Source organism: Oncorhynchus mykiss, chromosome 15 (assembly GCF_013265735.2).
Source record: "Oncorhynchus mykiss isolate Arlee chromosome 15, USDA_OmykA_1.1, whole genome shotgun sequence".
NCBI classification, from domain to species: Eukaryota; Metazoa; Chordata; class Actinopteri; order Salmoniformes; family Salmonidae; genus Oncorhynchus; species Oncorhynchus mykiss.
The window spans coordinates 53053943-53072344 of NC_048579.1; the positions used below are offsets into that span (position 1 = coordinate 53053943).

Below are 18402 nucleotides of genomic sequence, written 5' to 3' on the forward strand. Positions count from 1 at the left end.
AAGCAACTCCAGTGTAGATTTGGCCTTGTTTTTAGGTTATTGTCCTGCTGAAAGGTGAATTAATCTCCCAGTGTCTGGTGGAAAGCAGACTGAACCAGGTTTTCCTCTAAGATTTTCCCTGTGTCATTTATTTGTTATACTGAAAAACTCCCCAGTCTTTATTGATTACAAGCATATCCATAACATGATGCAGCCACCATTATGCTTGAAAATATGGAGAGTTGTACTCAGTAACGTGTTGTACTGGATTTGCCCCAAACATAACTCTTTGTATTCAGGACAAAAAGTGAATTGCTGTGCCACATTTTTTTGCAGTATTACTTTAGTACCTTGTTGCAAACAGGATGCATTTAAAAAAAAACATTTTATTCTGTACAGGCTTCCTGCTTTTCACTATTTCAATTAGGTTAGTATTGTGGAGTAACTACAATGTTGCTGATCCATCCTCGTTTTTTTCTTATCATAGCTTTTAAACTCAGGTTTAAACCGTTTAAAGTCACCACTGGCCTCATGGTGAAATCCCTGAGCGGTTTCCTTCCTCTCCGGCAACTGAGTTAGGAAGGACACCTTTATCTTTGTACTGACTGGGTGTACTGATACACCCTCCAAAGTGTAATTAAAAACTTCACCATGCTGAAAGGGATATTCAATGTCAGATTTTTTTTTATATACCAATAGGTCCCCTTCTTTGTGAGGCATTGGTAAACCTCTCGTCTTTGTGGTTGAATCTGTGTTTGAAATTCACTGCTGGACTGAGGGACCTTACATATAATTGTATGTGTGGGGTACAGAGAGGAGGTAGTCCCAAAAAATCATTTTAAACACTATTACTGCACACAGAATCCATGCAACGTATGTGATTTTTACTCAACTTATACTTGTCATAACAAAGGGGTTGAATACTTATTGACTCAAAACATGACAGCTTTATTTTTAATGAATCTGTTAATTTCAAAGATAATTCCATTGACATTATAGGGTAATTCCATTGACATTATAGGGTAATTTCTGTAGCCCACTGACAAACAAATCTAAATTTAATACATTTTAAATTCAGGCTGTAACACAACAAAATGTGGAAAAAGGCAATGGGTGTGAATACTTTCTGAAGGTACTGTATGTAGTAGCCTACATCACATCAACTTGAAAAGACACAAAGTTAGGATTGTTAAAAATGAAATATCTTTGACTTGACTTGTTTCTCATTCATTTCAAAAATAGGACTATCAGTGTTGTACATTTAAAATAAACATTAATTTGTAATAGCCGTGTCTCATTTATATAATTAAATTACATTGTACACGCTATCAATACATTCTATCATGTATTATTTACAATTATGTACACGAGAGAACTGTAGTCATTTGAACTGTATGAAGTCATTTGGTGGATGTCATTCCACAGCTCGAGGTGGGTGGCAAGTGTGGCTCATAACACTTGTCTGTAATATATACCTAACATTTCTGTTTAATTAAGGACGTTTGTGTTGCTAATAACACTCTTGTTCAGGGACGGCTAAACTAAAACTTGCACACTGAAGATTCAGCCACCAAATAGCTAGGTTATCAGTCTACCGGTCTGCCTATATTCAGCACGGCGGACAATTCTTCTTCGTAGTAACGCTTCTTCATGGCTCTGTACTTCCTCAGATAGTACAGGGCCTCCAGTTCCTTGATCACAAACTCCCCACGGTCGACTAGCTTTTTGATCTCCTTAGGGTCTGTGACATCTTTGTTCTTCATAAAGGCACCCTTCAGACGTTCCCTGAAGTAGTCTGCGCCTTTGGGGTATTCCCGTCCCAAAAACAGGAGCTGTCAATGGAAGAAGACAGGTTACCAACGATAATTCCAGGCTTTGGGGATTGTTTTGGAAAGACAGCTAAATATTGCATGAGTGGAAGCAAATTTGGTGTGTGTGTAACAACGGTTGGGTGCATTGACAGCAGTCAGCGTTTAACTTACATTCTTGTACAGCTGTCTAACCTCACTCCTCAGAGGGTTGGCCATGTCACTGCCTGAGACCGTAGCAGCCTTCACTACTGGGATGGAAGAAAATAACAAAACATACAACAGGTGATTTAGCATACAGCAACTGATTATGTAAAACAACAACAGCTCAGAAATGGGCATATGTCTGATTGCTGTCACACATCACATATCCTGTGAGCCTCACAATCTTAGCTGTGTCATGCATACAGTTGAGCTTTACCTTGGTTCACTTAGCAGGTAGGTTAGTTAACAGTGCAAATGGGCCACATTGCGACTAGGTCGCAAAGCGAATGATTAGTTAGCTGGCTAGATAATTGGCAGGTGCAATTCAACCAATAATTGCCTTTTGACATTGTGCTGGGAGACATACAAGTAACGTAATTTCTCCCAGCACAACAACGTCAACAGACAAGTCTTGTTCGAATCGTAGCTAATTAGCTAAACTCTCTCGGTTATAAAAACATCCATTGTGATTCATTCACACGATATAATCAATATTCCATTACATTATAATGTCCCTTGTCAATAAATCCTTGCAATTAAGTAGTGTCGATAGCTGGTTACTTCGCCCTTCGTCCACACGAGTTCAAATAGGAGTTAATAAACAACGCCGTAAATCTTTTTACATGTCGCAAACCATGGTAACTTGGACGCGAAGAGTTGACGGATATCTCAACAAGAGAAGATAGTAACCAACAAATGTTATTTCATTATCCATATAGCAAGCTAACCAGAGAGTTATACAATTAATATTGTGGTTAGGTTGATATGTTTACAAGCCAAGTAGCTCGTTTTATAAGTCGCCAGCTGTTACTAGCCAGAGTAAGTTAGATTACCAGTTAGCTAGCTAGATAGGACTCAAGGTGAGCAAGTGACTGCAAATCAGCTTCCTTTTACTGCAAGCGTGCTGCACCGTCGGTGTTGTTTCTACTTTGCTTCTTTTAACCTTATCTTGCTACAACTAAATATTATACTGGAGCGTCAAGTCTAGAACCAAAAGGCTCATTAATAGCATCTACCCTCAAGCCATAAGACTGCTAAACAATTAATAAAATCGCCACCGAACAATTTACATTGAACCCCCTCCCTTTTTGTGCACTGCTGCTACTCGCTGTTTATTATCTATGTAGTCACTTTACCCCCACCTACATGTACAAATTACCTCAACTAACCTGTACCAGTGATGCCAATGACACAAAAACGATTTTCTCTGTCACACTGTGCCTGGCTGCAAAAGTGCATTGTGAGTGACGTCAGCAGCAAATGACAAATCATTGTTGTCTGACTGCAGCAGCAGTAGTACCGGTTCGACGAGCCAAACCCAATGAATATAGTTGGTCATGAATGTTTGATCTTGAACAAACTTGCAACGTCAATCAACATGTCTCAATCAAAATTGTACAGCCAGAAGTACAGAAATGATTGGGAGTCTGTACCTGAACAAATGTCAAATCATATGTTTTGCAGAGATGGCCAGTCAATTTGAGTATTTTTTTACATGTATTTTTGATTAAAAACAAATCAATACATTAGGGGACACAAACATACATAGATTACAAACAATAGACAATCGAGCTAGGGGGTACAATATCACATTACAATTACACAAGGACCTTAAGGGACATGCATATACTTACAATTCTAACAGCTTTTTTGTTAGTAAAGCATTTAACAGTCTTAAAATAAAGTTCAATTTATTTTTGTAGGGTAAGAAAATGTGGTTTTCTGTTTGTAAATTTACATTTGTGTATATGAAATTTGGCCAAAAGAATAATGAAATGAATTACATAAAAATGTTTCAGCTTATTTCTATCGTATGTTAAGAATCCTAACAGTACATCTCTCCACAATAGTGTAGAATCTTCATAAATGTGTTCAATTATAAACCTACTGATGTCTTGCCACAGTTTTCTTACATGTATACAATGCCAAAAAAGATGCAACGCTGTTTCTGGGTGGTCATTACAAAAGGAGCAATTTGAGTTGATGTTTTCCTTAAACTTCTTCATATAGTGGTTGGCAGGATAATATGTATGAATAATTTTAAAGGAAACTTCCTTAATTTTGTTAACAAGTAGGTATGTGTGTGGCAACATCCAAACTTTTTCCAACAGATATTATCAATAAATCCATTCCAATAAGGCATGACATAAGGTACAACATCCTGCTGAAACAAGGTTCGTATCGCTCTGTTGTTGAATGGACCAAAAGAGAAACAAATCTTTCCTACTGATGAGTCAACAGGGTCAATAGAAGGTAGGCTCTGAGGGTCAGGTCTTGACATGTTCCTGAATAACATAGCAACACCTGAGGGAATGGCATCTAAAACAATTGCAAAATCTTTAGGTGTTACAGGGACCTTGTAAAGTGACAAGAATTCCTTAAAACTGAGTAAAAGACCCTCTGCATTTACCAGTTGGCTCACCAATAGGATATTATTTCAGAACCAATATTCTAAAAACAAATCATTATTTTTATACAATATATCCCTATTATTCCATATATAATATCTGTGTGGAGAAATATTGTGTTTATAAATTAAGGACCATGATAAGAAAACCTGCTGATGAAAAGCAGAAAGTTTCACTGGAACTTTGTCAATATTATAATTGCAAAACAACATGAAGTTAAGGCCACCAAAAGTAGAGAAGACATGATGAGGAATACAATTCCAGATAGAAGTGGGTCTTCTTAGGAATTGTTTTATCCAATTGCTCTTACAAGTATTATTTAAAGTAGTAAAGTCCAGAAAATTCAGTCCACCATTCTCATAAATGTTCATTACAACAGTTTTCCTAATGTAATGGGTACGGTTTCTCCAAAGAAAGTTGAAAAGCATCTGGTCTATCTCCTTGCTTATTTTACTTTCAAGATATAAAGATAGAGCGCCATATGTTAGTCTAGAGATATCTTCAGCCTTGGTTATAAGGACTCTACCTTTTAAAGATAAGTCCCTCTGTAGCCATTGATTTAGCTTCTTCTGGGTTTTTTTAATAAGAGGGTTAAAATTTTGTAAGCCTCTAGACTTCTGATCCTTTGTAATGGTTATGCCTAAATATGTAAGTTCTTATTTTACTGGAGTACCATAATATGAAGGTGTCACACAATCTTTGACAGCTATGAGTTCACATTTCTTAATGTTAAGATATAGACCAGACGCTTTGGAAAAGGACTGTATCACATTGATCGATATGGGAATTTGGTTAGCGTCTTTCAGCAAAAGTGTAGTATCATCAGCCAGCTGGCTTATAATTTCTTTACCAGCTATGGAAATACCTTGTACAGGACTATTATTTAAATAATTTGTAAGAAGTTGGGTGATTAATAAAAACAGGTACGGAGAGATAGGACAAACTTGCCTAATTCCTCTCTTTAACTCAAATCTAGGTGAGATGCCATATTTCAATTTGATAGAGCTGTTACCATTTGCATAGAGTCTTAATAGCCTTACAGAAAAAATCCCCAAAGCCAAGTCTCTCAAGGGAGTGGAAGAGAAACTGATGCTCTACTGTGTCAAATGCTTTATAAAAATCTAAAAATAATATGAAGCTATCCTCAGTTATTAGGTCTGAGTAGTCAAGTATGTCTAATAATGGTCTGATATTGTTAGAAATGTGTCTGTTCCTCATGAAGCCAGACTGTGTTTCATCAATGATTGCATCCAGGACTTCTTTAATTATTTTTGCAAGTAGTAAGGCTAATATCTTATAGTCATTATTAAGAAGACAAATTGGACGCCAGTTATCGATGAGCAGCACTTCTTTTTAGGCTTAGGTATCAGTGTTATTAACCCCCGACTCATTGTAGGAGGGAGAACATTGTTTTTAATAATCTCTAAAAAAGACTTCAAATAGGAAGGGAGCTACTTGTTCAGAAAATAATTTGTAAAATTCTGATGTAATTCCATCAACACCTGGTGATTTATTGTTCTTTAGATGTTTGATTGACTCTATAATCTCTTCAACTTTGATGGGTTCATCACACTGTTTAGATTCTATATCACTGATAGAGTGAACATTATTCAGTGAGTTAAAAAAACCTATCTTTGGATTCCTGACAGTACTTAGAGCTATACAATTTTCTGTAAAAATTGCTACAGTATTTAGCGATTAATTTTTGGTAACGTTATTATGTATTCTACATAATGACGCAGTTTTACGTTATCACGCAATGCCATCACGTCATTTAGAAACAAATTAACCTGCCTCCAGCAACTTACCCTGATAATTAGTTGGCAACACTGGCCTGTACCCCCGTATATAGCCTGGTTACTGTTCTTATTCTTATTGTGTTATTTTTTATTATTACATTTTATTTTAGTCTACTTGGTAAATATTTTCTTAACTCTTCTTGAACTGCACAGTTGGTTAAGGGCTTTTAAGTAAGCATTTCACGTCAAAGTCTACACTTATGTATTCATGTGACAAATCAAGTTTGATTTGCTATCTCCTAACTTTCTATTCTCTATGTTCTTTCCTTGTAAGCCACCCAAGGATGCAAAGTTAACTTTGTTACTGTTATGAATAGCATAGCTCTCTCTACATTAGATTCATGAGATATTAGACCTAGTAGATATAGGCCTAGCTAGCTAAATAGATTATAACATGTTTCAATTTCTCCCCAGCATCTGTAAGTCTACTCTTTAGTTATGTTATTTATCTGTACTCACTTTTGCAATGCCCACAAATTGCAAGCATACAGTAGCTTGCAAATTTGTTTATGATCACATTTATGTTCATCAAGTTGAATTGTTGATTTGGTTCAAGTCTGCCAAAAAGAAAGGAGGCAAGCTCATTAAGGCTGAAAAGGCGCAACTTCAGAAAGAATAGGTGAGAAGACAAAAGGAAGAGGGTACTCTAGGACTTCTCATTTCATCCAATCAGAGCACACCAAGCATAACATGTCAACCCTGTTACCCATAGATAGCCTAGAAATATTTTTTAAACATTTAATTGTTTTGTGAAGCTTGCATTTCGAAAGGGGATTTATGGCAAATTTAAGACGAAAACCACAAACCTGTTACATCAACCCTGTTCTTTAATGGCACTTACTAGTCATTAGTTTTATTTAAGCCCTTGACATGGAAACAAATGTTTTTAGAAAGTTGGACATGTGCACTTTATGACAGAATGTTAAAATGAGGTGAAAACAATATTTTTGGGGGACCAAGTTACACTACCCAAAATGTTCTCTATTTTTTTTAATTTTACCTTTATTTAACTAGGCAAGTCAGTTAAGAACAAATTCTTATTTTCAATGACGGCCTAGGAACAGTGGGTTAACTGCCTGTTCAGGGGCAGAACGACAGATTTGTACCTTGTCAGCTCGGGGGTTTGAACTTGCAACCTTCCGGTTACTGGTCCACCCGCATACTGAAGATTCAGCTGCCAAACATCTAGGCTATCAGTCTGTCGGTCTGCCTATATTCAGCAGGCCTAACAATTCTTCTTCGTAGAAACGCTTTTTCATGGCGCTATATTCCTTCAGATAGTACAGGGTCCCCAGTTCCTTAATCACATCCTCTCCACAATCAACAAGCTTTCTGATCTCCTTGGGGTCTGTGACATATTTGTTCTTCACAAAGGCACTGTTCAGACGCTCCCTGAAGTAGTCTGCTCCTTGGGGGTATTCCCGTCCCAGATACAGTAGCTGTCAGTGGAAGGAGGCAGGTTACTAGTGATAATCCCAGTGCTTTGGAGATTGTTTGGGACAGACAGTAAAATATTGCATGAGTGGAAGCAAATCTCATATTGAAAGTAATTGTGGGTAACAACAACAAAGCGTGGGTGCATTGACAGCAGTCAGTCAGTGTTGAACTCACATTCTTGTACAGCTGTCTAACCTCTCTCCTCAGAGGGTTGGCCATGTCACTGCCTGAGACAGAATCAGCCTTCACCACTGGGATGGAAGAAAAAGACGAAGATTCAACAGGTGAATTACTATTCAGCAGCTGATGTAAAACAGCTCAGAAAGAAATATGCTTATGTCTAATTGTTGTCACATCACGTATCCTGTGAGCCTTATAATATTTAGCTATCCGTGTGTCATACATAGTGCATTTTAACTCATTTTACCTTTGTTCACTTAGCAGGTAGGTTAGGTAACAGTACAAAGTCTACGGCTAGGTGGTAAAGCGAATGATTAGCCAGCTAATAGTAACGTAATTGGCTAAACACCCTCGGTTATAAAAACAGTAATTTGCTTTATTATTAGTCGATTTATTCACACGATATAATTTAGTTTTCATTACATTATCGCTAGGCTCCCTTATCGATAAAATCCTCGCAGTGCTGTGCTGAACGCTATCTGTCTTGCTGAAAACTGGCTACATGGAAGGATTACGTCAAACAGCGCGTCGATTCCAGAGTCACGGCTAGAAGGGATCCTTTGGAGGGAGCTTTTGTCAAATTAACATCAGATTTGACTTTTCATAGAAGGTTAGGATAAGGTCAGAAAACTGGTTAGGTATGGTTAGCTAAAATAACATTTAAAAAATTAACTTTTTACGTTAATTTGACACAAGTTGGATCCCGTCTAGCCATATCCGAATACAGCTGTTTGAGGGACGAGCGTCGCATAGGAGTGACAGGTTCTGAGACGTTGCAGGCAGCCGACCGTGCAAGCGACTGCAGACTGATACCGGTTCACATGCAATTCGGAACTAGGAAACTCGGACATTTCCTACTTGTTGATTCGTTGAATGCGGCACGCGTATTACTACAACCAGTTAGCAAATCGGACATGTTAGAGTTTTATAGTTTCAACTAGAACATGAACGCGGCATGATTGATCTACAAAGAACCTTGCGTCATAAATAACTACTTACTGGGAACGTTTGAGTGGTAAGGCTAAATTAACCGACTGTAGAGGAAAGTCGCAAGTCGCAGAGTGAAGTCGGGGGAGGTGCATCTGCGACATCCAAAGGTCAGACACGAATCTGGTTTTTCAACCGCAACGCTCAGATTAATCTGGCAGTGTTGCCATTGTTTATACGTTTTTCTTTATAATATCGAAATGAACATGTTTTCAAACCCCATATCATACACTAACAAACTGAAATAATGTGTGTACTGTACATTGTACAATCAATTAGTGTGAGGGCCTCAAACATCACATGAATTTGTCCACTGTATACATTAATCATGGCAAAATGGGTTCCTGTTTCAATTATTTTCTTTGGTTACATTTGCATGAGTAAAAAAACAACTAATAATTGGTTAACAATGTACAGTAGCTGTCCACAATGCAGGCAATGGCTGCAGGATGAAATTGGTGAAGAGCAACTGTAGAAATTTGCAGTGGACTTCAGTCAAAACGTCATGATCACATGACAAGTCGGACAATTTTTATTGCAACACACTTTGGTCACCGACTTGACAAAGTGATTGGCTCGAACGTGCCCATTATTATTTGTAGTCAGTCAGTTCAAGAGCATAAAACGGTGTTGTATCATGGTTAAATTTTGACTGACTGATCTACAAATAATATTGACTCGTAGCTATGATGTGGGCGTGCCCCAAGGGTCAATACTGGGGCCCCTCCTGTTCAGCCTGTACATTAATGATCTGCCTTCTGTCTGTACTGGGTCTGAAGTTCAAATGTATGCAGATGATACAGTGATATATGTGCATGCAAAGAGCAAACAACAAGCTGCACAAGAACTCACTACTGTAATGGTCCAGGTTACAAAGTGGCTCAGTGACTCGTGTTTGCATCTCAATGTGAAAAAAACTGTTTGCATGTTCTTCACAAAGAGGGCAACAGATGCTACTGAGCCAGATGTCTATGTGTCAGGGGAGAAGCTCCAGGTGGTATCCGATTTTAAGTACCTTGGCATCATACTTGATTCCAACCTCTCTTTTAAAAAGCATGTGAAAAAGGTAATTCAAATAACCAAATTCAACCTAGCTAATTTCCGATTTATACGAAATTGTTTGACTACAGAGGTAGCAAAACTGTACTTCAAATCTATGATCCTCCCCCACTTAACATACTGCTTGACTAGTTGGGCCCAAGCTTGCTGTACAACATTAAAACCTATTCAGTCTGTCTACAAACAGGCTCTCAAAGTGCTTGATAGGAAGCCCAATAGCCATCATCATTGTCACATCCTTAGAAAGCATGAGCTCTTGAGTTGGGAAAATCTTGTGCAATACACCGACGCATGTCTTGTATTCAAGATCCTTAATGGCCTGGCTCCCCCTCCACTCAATATTTTTGTTAAACAGAAAACCCAGACATATGGCAGCAGATCCACAAGGTCTGCCATGAGAGGTGACTGTATAGTTCCCCTAAGGAAAAGCACCTTTAGTAAATCTGCATTCTCTGTGAGAGCTTCCCATGTCTGGAATACACTGCCATCAGACACACATAACTGCACCACATATCACACTTTCACAAAATGCTTGAAGACATGGCTAAAGGTCAATCAGATTTGTGAACATGGTCCCTAGCTGTGTGTTGCCGCTTTCCATGTTGTCTGTTGTCTGTAGCTTGTGAGGTGTGGAAACACTTTGTTGCTTTTATGAATTTTGTCTTGCTGCTTTTTGTTTTATGTTGCTCTGTCTGTATGCTATGTCTTGCTTGTCCTATGTTGCTCTGTCTGTATGCTATGTCTTGCTTGTTCTATGCTGCTATTGTCTATATTGTAATTGTTTTTAATAACCTGCCCAGGGACTGCGGTTGAAAATTAGCCGGCTGGCTAAAACCGGCACTTTTACTGAAACGTTGATTAATGTGCACTGTCCCTGTAAAAATAAAAAATAAACTCAAACGCAAAGTTTTCAGTGTGTTTTCTATAAGTGTTTGTGCGTTCATCTGCCATAAGAAGTGATCTTGTGTTTCTATGTGTGTGCTAATGTGTCGTGGTGAACTAGACTGGATAATAAAACTCTGGATATGGAAAGATCTGCCTGGTTCTTGCCAGATCGCTTGTAGTGGGTCAGACCAAAGTAGTCAGTTTAAGTTACTAGCGGGTAAGGGCATCTTCAGCCAACCGCTCAGACGGGTCCAACTACACCTGTTCTTTTTCAAAGATTTCTCACAAAAACAAGGGTCTCTCTGTGATGTCAACGAAGCACTGAGCATATACCAAACTTTTTATTTGCAAAGCCTTTTACATTTAATTCCGCTTGTGTCATCCTAAATTAGTTTTCTGCGACCCGCGGAAACAACTTTGAAGACGACGACCACAAAATTTAAAATCCTCAAAAGATGTTACGAGAAACCTGCAAGGCAATGTCAACAAAGTGTTTGAATGTTAAATGACGAGACAGAGGCATTGATGCGAGTAACCAGTCTTGTTCAGTACATCACAACACATCCGGGTATCTCAAGCACCCCGGTAAAACACAAGAGTTGCAGTAATGAACATTTACCAACAGATGGCATCACTGTGCCATCTTACACCCATAACATCTTCCCTTTAATAAAATAGGACAGGAGGTGTCAATTCACTAACAAAACAAACCTAGTAACAATTTCCAACATGAACAGTTTAGTATTTTTTTTTTTTTTTTTTCCAGAACAACAACACATTTTGATATTCTCTTCACTTTTATCTCTGTCAACAATCCCTGATGGGAAACCTACAGATTAAGTCTTTTTGGTGGCTGGGACAGACGCCCGCATCGTGAAAAGACAGGGGGCTTGTCTGCGAGGACTGCGGGTTCCCGCACAGGCGTGTCACCTGAATGTCTAAGGGGAGAATTGATGGGTGAGGGAGCGGCCGACCTGTGATCCCCTGGCTCTTCGCCCAGTGCCTCAGGCCCCATGTGACTTGCTGGGGTTCTGTCTTTTGTCATGCGACCCCTTTGACCATCAGGGTTCTGAGTAGGTGCTGACTCAGCAATCCGAAGGTCAACCCTGTTACGACGGTACAGTGATCCATTCACTTCGACCAAGTAGGAGCGTGGTGCCACTTTCTGTACACAGGATCCGAGTCTCCAGAGGCCTGTCCGGTCCCCTGGTAGTGGCTTCATTCGCACCGTTTCACCCACCCTGAGCTCAGGTAAGTCTTTTGCTGATTTATCGTAGATGAACTTGGAGACCTGTCTTCTGTGACGTAGCTTCACCAGCACGTCTGTCACCACACATGGCTCCAGGAGAGTGCTGGCTACTGGCAGAGCTGCTTTTAAGCGCCGTGCCATGAGGCGCTGTGCCGGGCTGCTGTCCATGCCTTCTGTCGGGGTATTGCGCCACTGCAGGATTGCTTTCCAAGCATCTTTGCCCTCTCGCAGAGCCTTTTTGCAGAGGTTCTTTGCGATTTTTACTGCGGACTCTGCCTTCCCATTAGCTTTTGGGTGTCGTGGTGATGAAGTGACGTGCTCGAATTCCCATCCTGCAGCAAATTTTCGGAACTCAACTCCGGAGAATTGGGGTCCATTGTCTGAAATTACCCTATCTGGCTGGCCATAGCGGGCAAACTGAGCCTTGCAGCGTTTGATCGTTGTCTCTGCTGAGAGGTCGGGGAGGAGGTCAATCTCCCAAAAGTCTGAGTAATGATCGACTACCAGCAGAAAGTCTTTGCCACTGTGCTGGTGTAACAGTACAAATTTAGACCGTCCCCTCGCCCATACCCGGGCGCGAACTAGGGACCTTCTGCACACATCAACAGTCACCCTCGAAGCATCGTTACCCATCGCGCCACAAAAGCCACGGCCCTTGCAGAGCAAGGGGAACTACTACTTCAAGGTCTCAGAGCAAGTGACGTCACTGATTGAAACGCTATTTAGCGCCCACGCTAACTAAGCTAGCCGTTTCACATCCGTTACACTCACCCCCCTTTTGACCTTCCTCCTTTTTCCCGCAGCAACCAGTAATCCGGGTCAACAGCATCAATGTAACAGTACAAATTTAGACCGTCCCCTCGCCCATACCCGGGCGCGAACTAGGGACCTTCTGCACACATCAACAGTCACCCTCGAAGCATCGTTACCCATCGCGCCACAAAAGCCGCGGCCCTTGCAGAGCAAGGGGAACTACTACTTCAAGGTCTCAGAGCAAGTGACGTCACTGATTGAAACGCTATTTAGCGCCCACGCTAACTAAGCTAGCCGTTTCACATCCGTTACACTGGAAGAGATCTAGACTTACTATCTGCCAGGGGCGCATCGGTAGCTCGTGGGACATCATCGTCTCTCTCTGTTGCTCAATGGCATATTCATTGCAGATTGTGCATTTACTGACATAGTCTTTAATTTCACTCTGCATTCCTGGCCAATACAGTGTGTCACGTGCTTGTCTGTAACAGGCCTCACCTCCTATGTGACTTGAGTGCACGCGTGCCAACATCTCAGGGCGCAGAGACCGGGGAATAACGACTCTCTGACTCTTGAATATTACTCCGTTTTGAACACTGAGCTCCTCTTTGATTGGCCAATATTCTCTGACGGCTAAAGCAGTTTCTTCCCTGCAGTCGGGCCAGCCCATCATAATCACAGACCTCAATGCCTGGAGTTGCCCGTCCCTGTCTGTGTGCTGTCTGATTTGTATAAGGCGCTGGTCCGTAACATTAAGGTAGTCAGCCTGGTTGATGTGTTCAACATCCACTTGCTCTGTTTGTAAGCTGCACACTGCGTGTTGTTCATGCATGGAGCGTGTGTGTGTGCCTGATGCAGTAGCCCTGCTGAGCGTGTCACTCACATACATCTCTGGCCCTGGCTTATACACCACCTTGAGGTTGTAGTTTTGTAGGGCCAGTAGCATGCTCTGCAGTCGTTTTGGGGCAGTCAGGAGAGGCTTGCTGAATATAGCAATAAGGGGCTTGTGATCGGTCTCTGCGGTAATATTGTCGCGCCCGTACAGGTAGTGGTGGAAGCGTTGGCATGCAAACACAATGCCGAGGCACTCCTTCTCTATCTGGGCATAGTTCTGCTCTGTTGGGGTGAGTGCCCTAGAGGCGAATGCCACAGGCTGGCCCTCCTGCATGAGGCAACAGCCAAGTCCATACTGGCTTGAGTCACTCTGAATCGTGACAGGTTTTGACACATTGTAGTATCGCAGTACAGGTGTCTGGGTGACCAGTTGTTTTATTTCCCTCACCGCTGCGTCATGTTTTGGGAGCCAATGCCAGATGGTGTCCTTGTCCATGAGCCTCCTCAGTGGCTCACACACTTCAGAGAGCCGCGGTAGGAATTTGGCCAGGTAGGTGACGAATCCGACGAAGCGCTGCACTCCCTTCACGTCAGATGGGTGGGGCATTTCCAAGACAGCCTTCACTTTTTCAGGATCCGCCTTCAATCCGGTGGAGGACAAGATGTGCCCATGAAAGCGGACCTCTGTCACTTTAAACTGAAGCTTTTTTATGCTTAGCCTTAGCTTGACCTGTCTGCATCTGACCATCAGGGCCAGCAGCTTGGCATCATGGTCACATTCTGCCTCCTCATCACTGTCCCCACAGCCCACTACAAGAATGTCATCTGCTATGGGTTCCACGCCACTGAGTCCCATCAACAGCTCATGCTGTTTCCGCTGATACACCTCTGGAGCAACGGAGACACCAAACGGAAGCTTCAACCACCCCTTCCTGCCCCAGGGTGTCCAAAAGGTGGTCATGTAGCTGCTGGGCTCGTCGAGCTTGCATTGCAGAAAGGCATCTCTGGCATCCACGAGCGTGAAGACTCTGGCCTTTGGGAGCTTGTAAAGAACATCCTCCAACGTGGGCATAATGTAATGTGAACGTCGCAGAGCCCGGTTGAGGTGTTTAGGATCAATGCATATCCGTAGCTTGTCTGGTTTCTAGACGATAACCATATTACTTATCCAGTCCGTAGGCTCGGTGACGGATATGATGTGGCCATCTGCTTCGTATTTGACAAGCTGAGCCTTCGTAGCTGCTTTCATGGCCACTGGTACATTGCGGGGTGCACACTGGACAGGCTGGATTTCTGCGTCCAACTCAAAGTGGACTTCCCCAGGAACTGACTCGACCGGTGCGTTGAAGACATCATGGTACTTGCTTAGGAGTGTCTCCTTGCTCAGGGGCCCAGCCTGGACTTTGTCTATAATGTTAAGATCAGCTGGGATGGTGAAGTTAATAAGTCCAAGGCGCTCGCATGTAGAACCTGACAGTAATGGCTGTTGACTAGCCTCAACTATTTCAAACTCAAGGGTGTATTTCTGGCCACGTAAAACACACTCTGTCACAAACAGGCCTAAAGAGGTCATGAACTGGCCTGAATACAGTTTCAGCTTGGTGCTACTCTGTGTGAGTTTGTCTCTGGGCGCGAGCCTCCTTTTGTCTTTAAGGCTCATAACGTTGCATGTGGCCCCTGAATCTAGCTGGCATTGCTGTGGTTTATTATTAAGTAGCAGAGTGACAAACCACTTTTGTCCTTTTGCCCTCACTGCCCCTATGCACTCGCTAGCATATACATCCTCTGTGCTGTCGTTCCCTTCATCTGTGTTTGTTTCCATGGAGTGCACTTTACCCTCCTTTCTCTTGCTTTTCATGCAGACCCTTGCGAAGTGATTAGCTGTACCACAGGATTTGCATATTTTTCCATAGGCTGGGCAGTGTTCTTTTCCTCTTCCATGAGAAATGCCACAATATCGGCATGTATTGAGGTTGTCTACTGCAGAGTTGGCTGTAGTATTAGCATTAGCTGTGGCAAAGGGGAATTTCTTTACTGGCTGCCTGAATGTAGCATTTACATTGTCCGTATGTTGCCTTTCTAGCTCCATGGACCTCATCCGTATATCAGTAAGCTCTGCTGCACGGCATGTCTCCACTGCCAAGGCCAGCGTCAGGTCACGTTCTCTCAGCAAACGTCTGCGGGTGCCCTCATCCGTTATGCCAAGCACAATCGTATCTCTGATCAGTTCATCTCTTAAAGCACCATAGTCACATGTAGCTGCCTTTTCCCTTAACCTAGTGACAAAGCTGTCAATGGACTCCCCGTCCTCCTGTTTGCAACGACCGAAAACATAACGCTCGTAGATGACGTTCTTTGCTGGCGTAAAGTAATGTTCAAGAGCATCAAGAATAGCTATAGCGTTACCTTGCTGTGCTGCTGTTAGGTTCAGGTTGTGTTTGTATACGTGTCGGCATTCAGTTCCCATTATAGTCCTCAAAGTGGCAGCCACTACCTCATCTTCCTTTTCCAGAAGTCCCGTTGCTAGCGCGTAGTCCTCCCATTCACCTCTAAACGTATCCCAGTTCGTGCTCCAATCCCCGCTGAGCTTCATAACGGCGGGAGGGGAAATGTTCGCTGCCATGTCTAACCGGTGCTAACAACACTGAAGCTAACTAGCAAACTCACTCTAGCTTAAGGCCAATTCCGGGCGAAATTTTACACAAATAAGCATTTGTTTGTAAACCAGAGCAGGTGACTCTAATTTGCGGAAAGCATGGTTAGTTATCCGACTCTGACACCATGTTTGAATGTTAAATGACGAGACAGAGGCATTGATGCGAGTAACCAGTCTTGTTCAGTACATCACAACACATCCGGGTATCTCAAGCACCCCGGTAAAACACAAGAGTTGCAGTAATGAACATTTACCAACAGATGGCATCACTGTGCCATCTTACACCCATAACACAAAGCTCGGTGCTTATTATCAGATGTATTTGGAGACGAAATCCGAGTTTTGGGATATAGTATCAATAAAATGTTAGATAAGGAGCCCACTGAACGATTCAGAACATGAATAATCATATTTGTCTTTGTAAAACGGGCAGAGTGGGTGGAGACCCTATGCCCTATGTCATTGACCGTGTTCGAGAGCATCAAAACGACTGCAGGTGACTGCCGACTGACTCATCGTCAAATCACATTTCATCATAAATAACGACTCATTATTATTTGTAGGTCAGTCACAGTTTACCCATAATACGGTTTTGATCCTCTTGAACACTGCCAATGTCTTACGTCAGAAAGCACGAGGAGCATCACTCTTCCTGACGGAGACAATATGCACCCGATGTATCAAAAACAACTGGGAACTCGGAAAAATCCTATTTCCAACTTCAGTGCATTTACGACAACTGAGAACTCAGAAAAAAACGAGCTCCAACCTGGAAAAATCGTTTTGAACGGTAATCCCACTCGGAATTCCATGCCGGCAACCCAGGCCTCTTTCTAGAGCGCAGACTTTGCTACCTGAAGATCACTGACGTCGAATTTCCCAGATGTAATGAAAGCACAAAAATATACAGTACATTATGGGTTTGAACCTCTCGACACGTGCTTACATGGACCTGTGTGTCAAGATTTTGATAGTATGACAAAAACATTTTTGAAAAAAGGGCATTTTACGTTATACAATCAAAATGTAACTCTATGAGATCATAAACAGTCCCCAGCTCAGGCCTTTACCTTACGACCCCGGCACTCCAGTCAAGCCCCATGGGGGAAAATATGAGGCCAAGAGGGTATGTTACTTCTTGAGATGCAAAACAATATTTTAGTGCTTTTGACAGCAAAGATAGATGAAAGGGCAAATGGCTTGGAGGTCATGGTTAGGGAGAATACGATGAAAATTGAGGCCACTAAAAAAATCTGTTGACTATCTTCGGAGAAGTGAAAACCCTCAAAAGTGACATGAAGAAAGTGGAAGTTATCTGCCAGGAAAATGAAAAGAAGGTGGCTGAACTCGAGCAAAAGGTGAATGAGGCAGAGAGATACCAGCGTAGGTGGAACCTGAGGCTCCATGGAATTCCAGAGCAGGTGGGTGAGGACATCAAATGCAGAGTTGTTGACATCTGTGGAGCTGTCGTTCCCAAATCAAGAGCCAAACTTCGGGAAAATGTAGACAGCGTCCATCGTTTGGGTAGACTAAAGGATCAAGACAAGAGACCGAGGACAACCGTCATCCGGTTCACCAACAGATCTACACGGAATCTTCTTTGGAGGCGAGCAAAGAATTGTGAATTCCTCATCAAGCAAAAAAATGAGGTTCACGGAGGACTTGACCTCAGCAGACAAAGTGACAAGAGAGAAACTGGCCGATTGTGGCTGCAGCCAGAAAGGCAGGGAAAACTGCTTTTACATTTGTTTTTATCGGCGCAAGAGTGATCATCGATGGGAAAGAAATGCGGCCAAATCAGAACATTTGAGTGAGAGACAGAATCTAACTCGGACAGAACTGTCAGGCCAAAAAACTGATTACCAATTGGAAAGCAGCCTTTTATTATAAAAATGTACACAAACACTTGAATGAGAAAAGGCTGACCTGAGAACTGGTAAGCTAAACACTAACTATAGGTGAATAACTGCTTATTGTAAAGTCTACGCAATGTCTCCCACTTGTGGGAGTAAGAATACTTTGGTAACTTTATGACCATTTTTGTTGTTTTTTGTTGTTGGAGAGGTTAATAATGGGATGGAAATCCTTTTGAGTTACATATCCTTAGGAAAAGCTTATATTAATAACAAGGTTGTTGGTTGAAGTTTGTCTTTATCTCTTTGTT

At 41.9% G+C, this 18402-nt stretch overlaps 2 protein-coding genes across 11 annotated transcripts; both read right to left on the reverse strand.

Annotated features, from left to right (window-relative positions):
- Positions 1-903: 903 nt before the first annotated feature.
- Positions 904-8373, reverse strand: LOC110490297 (electron transfer flavoprotein regulatory factor 1). Of its 8 annotated transcripts, none has more exons than XM_021563609.2 (3): positions 8239-8373; positions 1962-2038; positions 904-1811 (listed from the first exon to the last, which is right to left on the reverse strand). In XM_021563609.2, the coding sequence occupies exons 2-3, from the start codon at positions 2004-2006 to the stop codon at positions 1566-1568; spliced, it is 291 nt and encodes a 96-aa protein (XP_021419284.1). In that variant the 5' UTR covers positions 2007-2038; positions 8239-8373; the 3' UTR covers positions 904-1565. The 8 variants fall into 8 exon arrangements, with proteins under 8 accessions (XP_021419284.1, XP_021419283.1, XP_021419280.2 ...); XM_021563608.2 differs by lacking the exon at positions 8239-8373 and adding an exon at positions 8063-8197; XM_021563605.2 differs by lacking the exon at positions 8239-8373 and adding an exon at positions 3161-3265.
- LOC110490299 (electron transfer flavoprotein regulatory factor 1) lies at positions 7008-8859 on the reverse strand. 3 transcript variants are annotated; one of them, XM_021563613.2, is made up of 3 exons: positions 8815-8859; positions 7810-7886; positions 7008-7637 (listed from the first exon to the last, which is right to left on the reverse strand). In XM_021563613.2, coding segments are annotated over exons 1-3 (324 nt in total). In that variant the 5' UTR covers positions 8816-8859; the 3' UTR covers positions 7008-7391. The 3 variants fall into 3 exon arrangements, with proteins under 3 accessions (XP_021419288.1, XP_021419289.1, XP_021419290.1); XM_021563614.2 differs by lacking the exon at positions 8815-8859 and adding an exon at positions 8239-8374; XM_021563615.2 differs by lacking the exon at positions 8815-8859 and adding an exon at positions 8063-8204.
- Positions 8860-18402: the final 9543 nt, after the last annotated feature.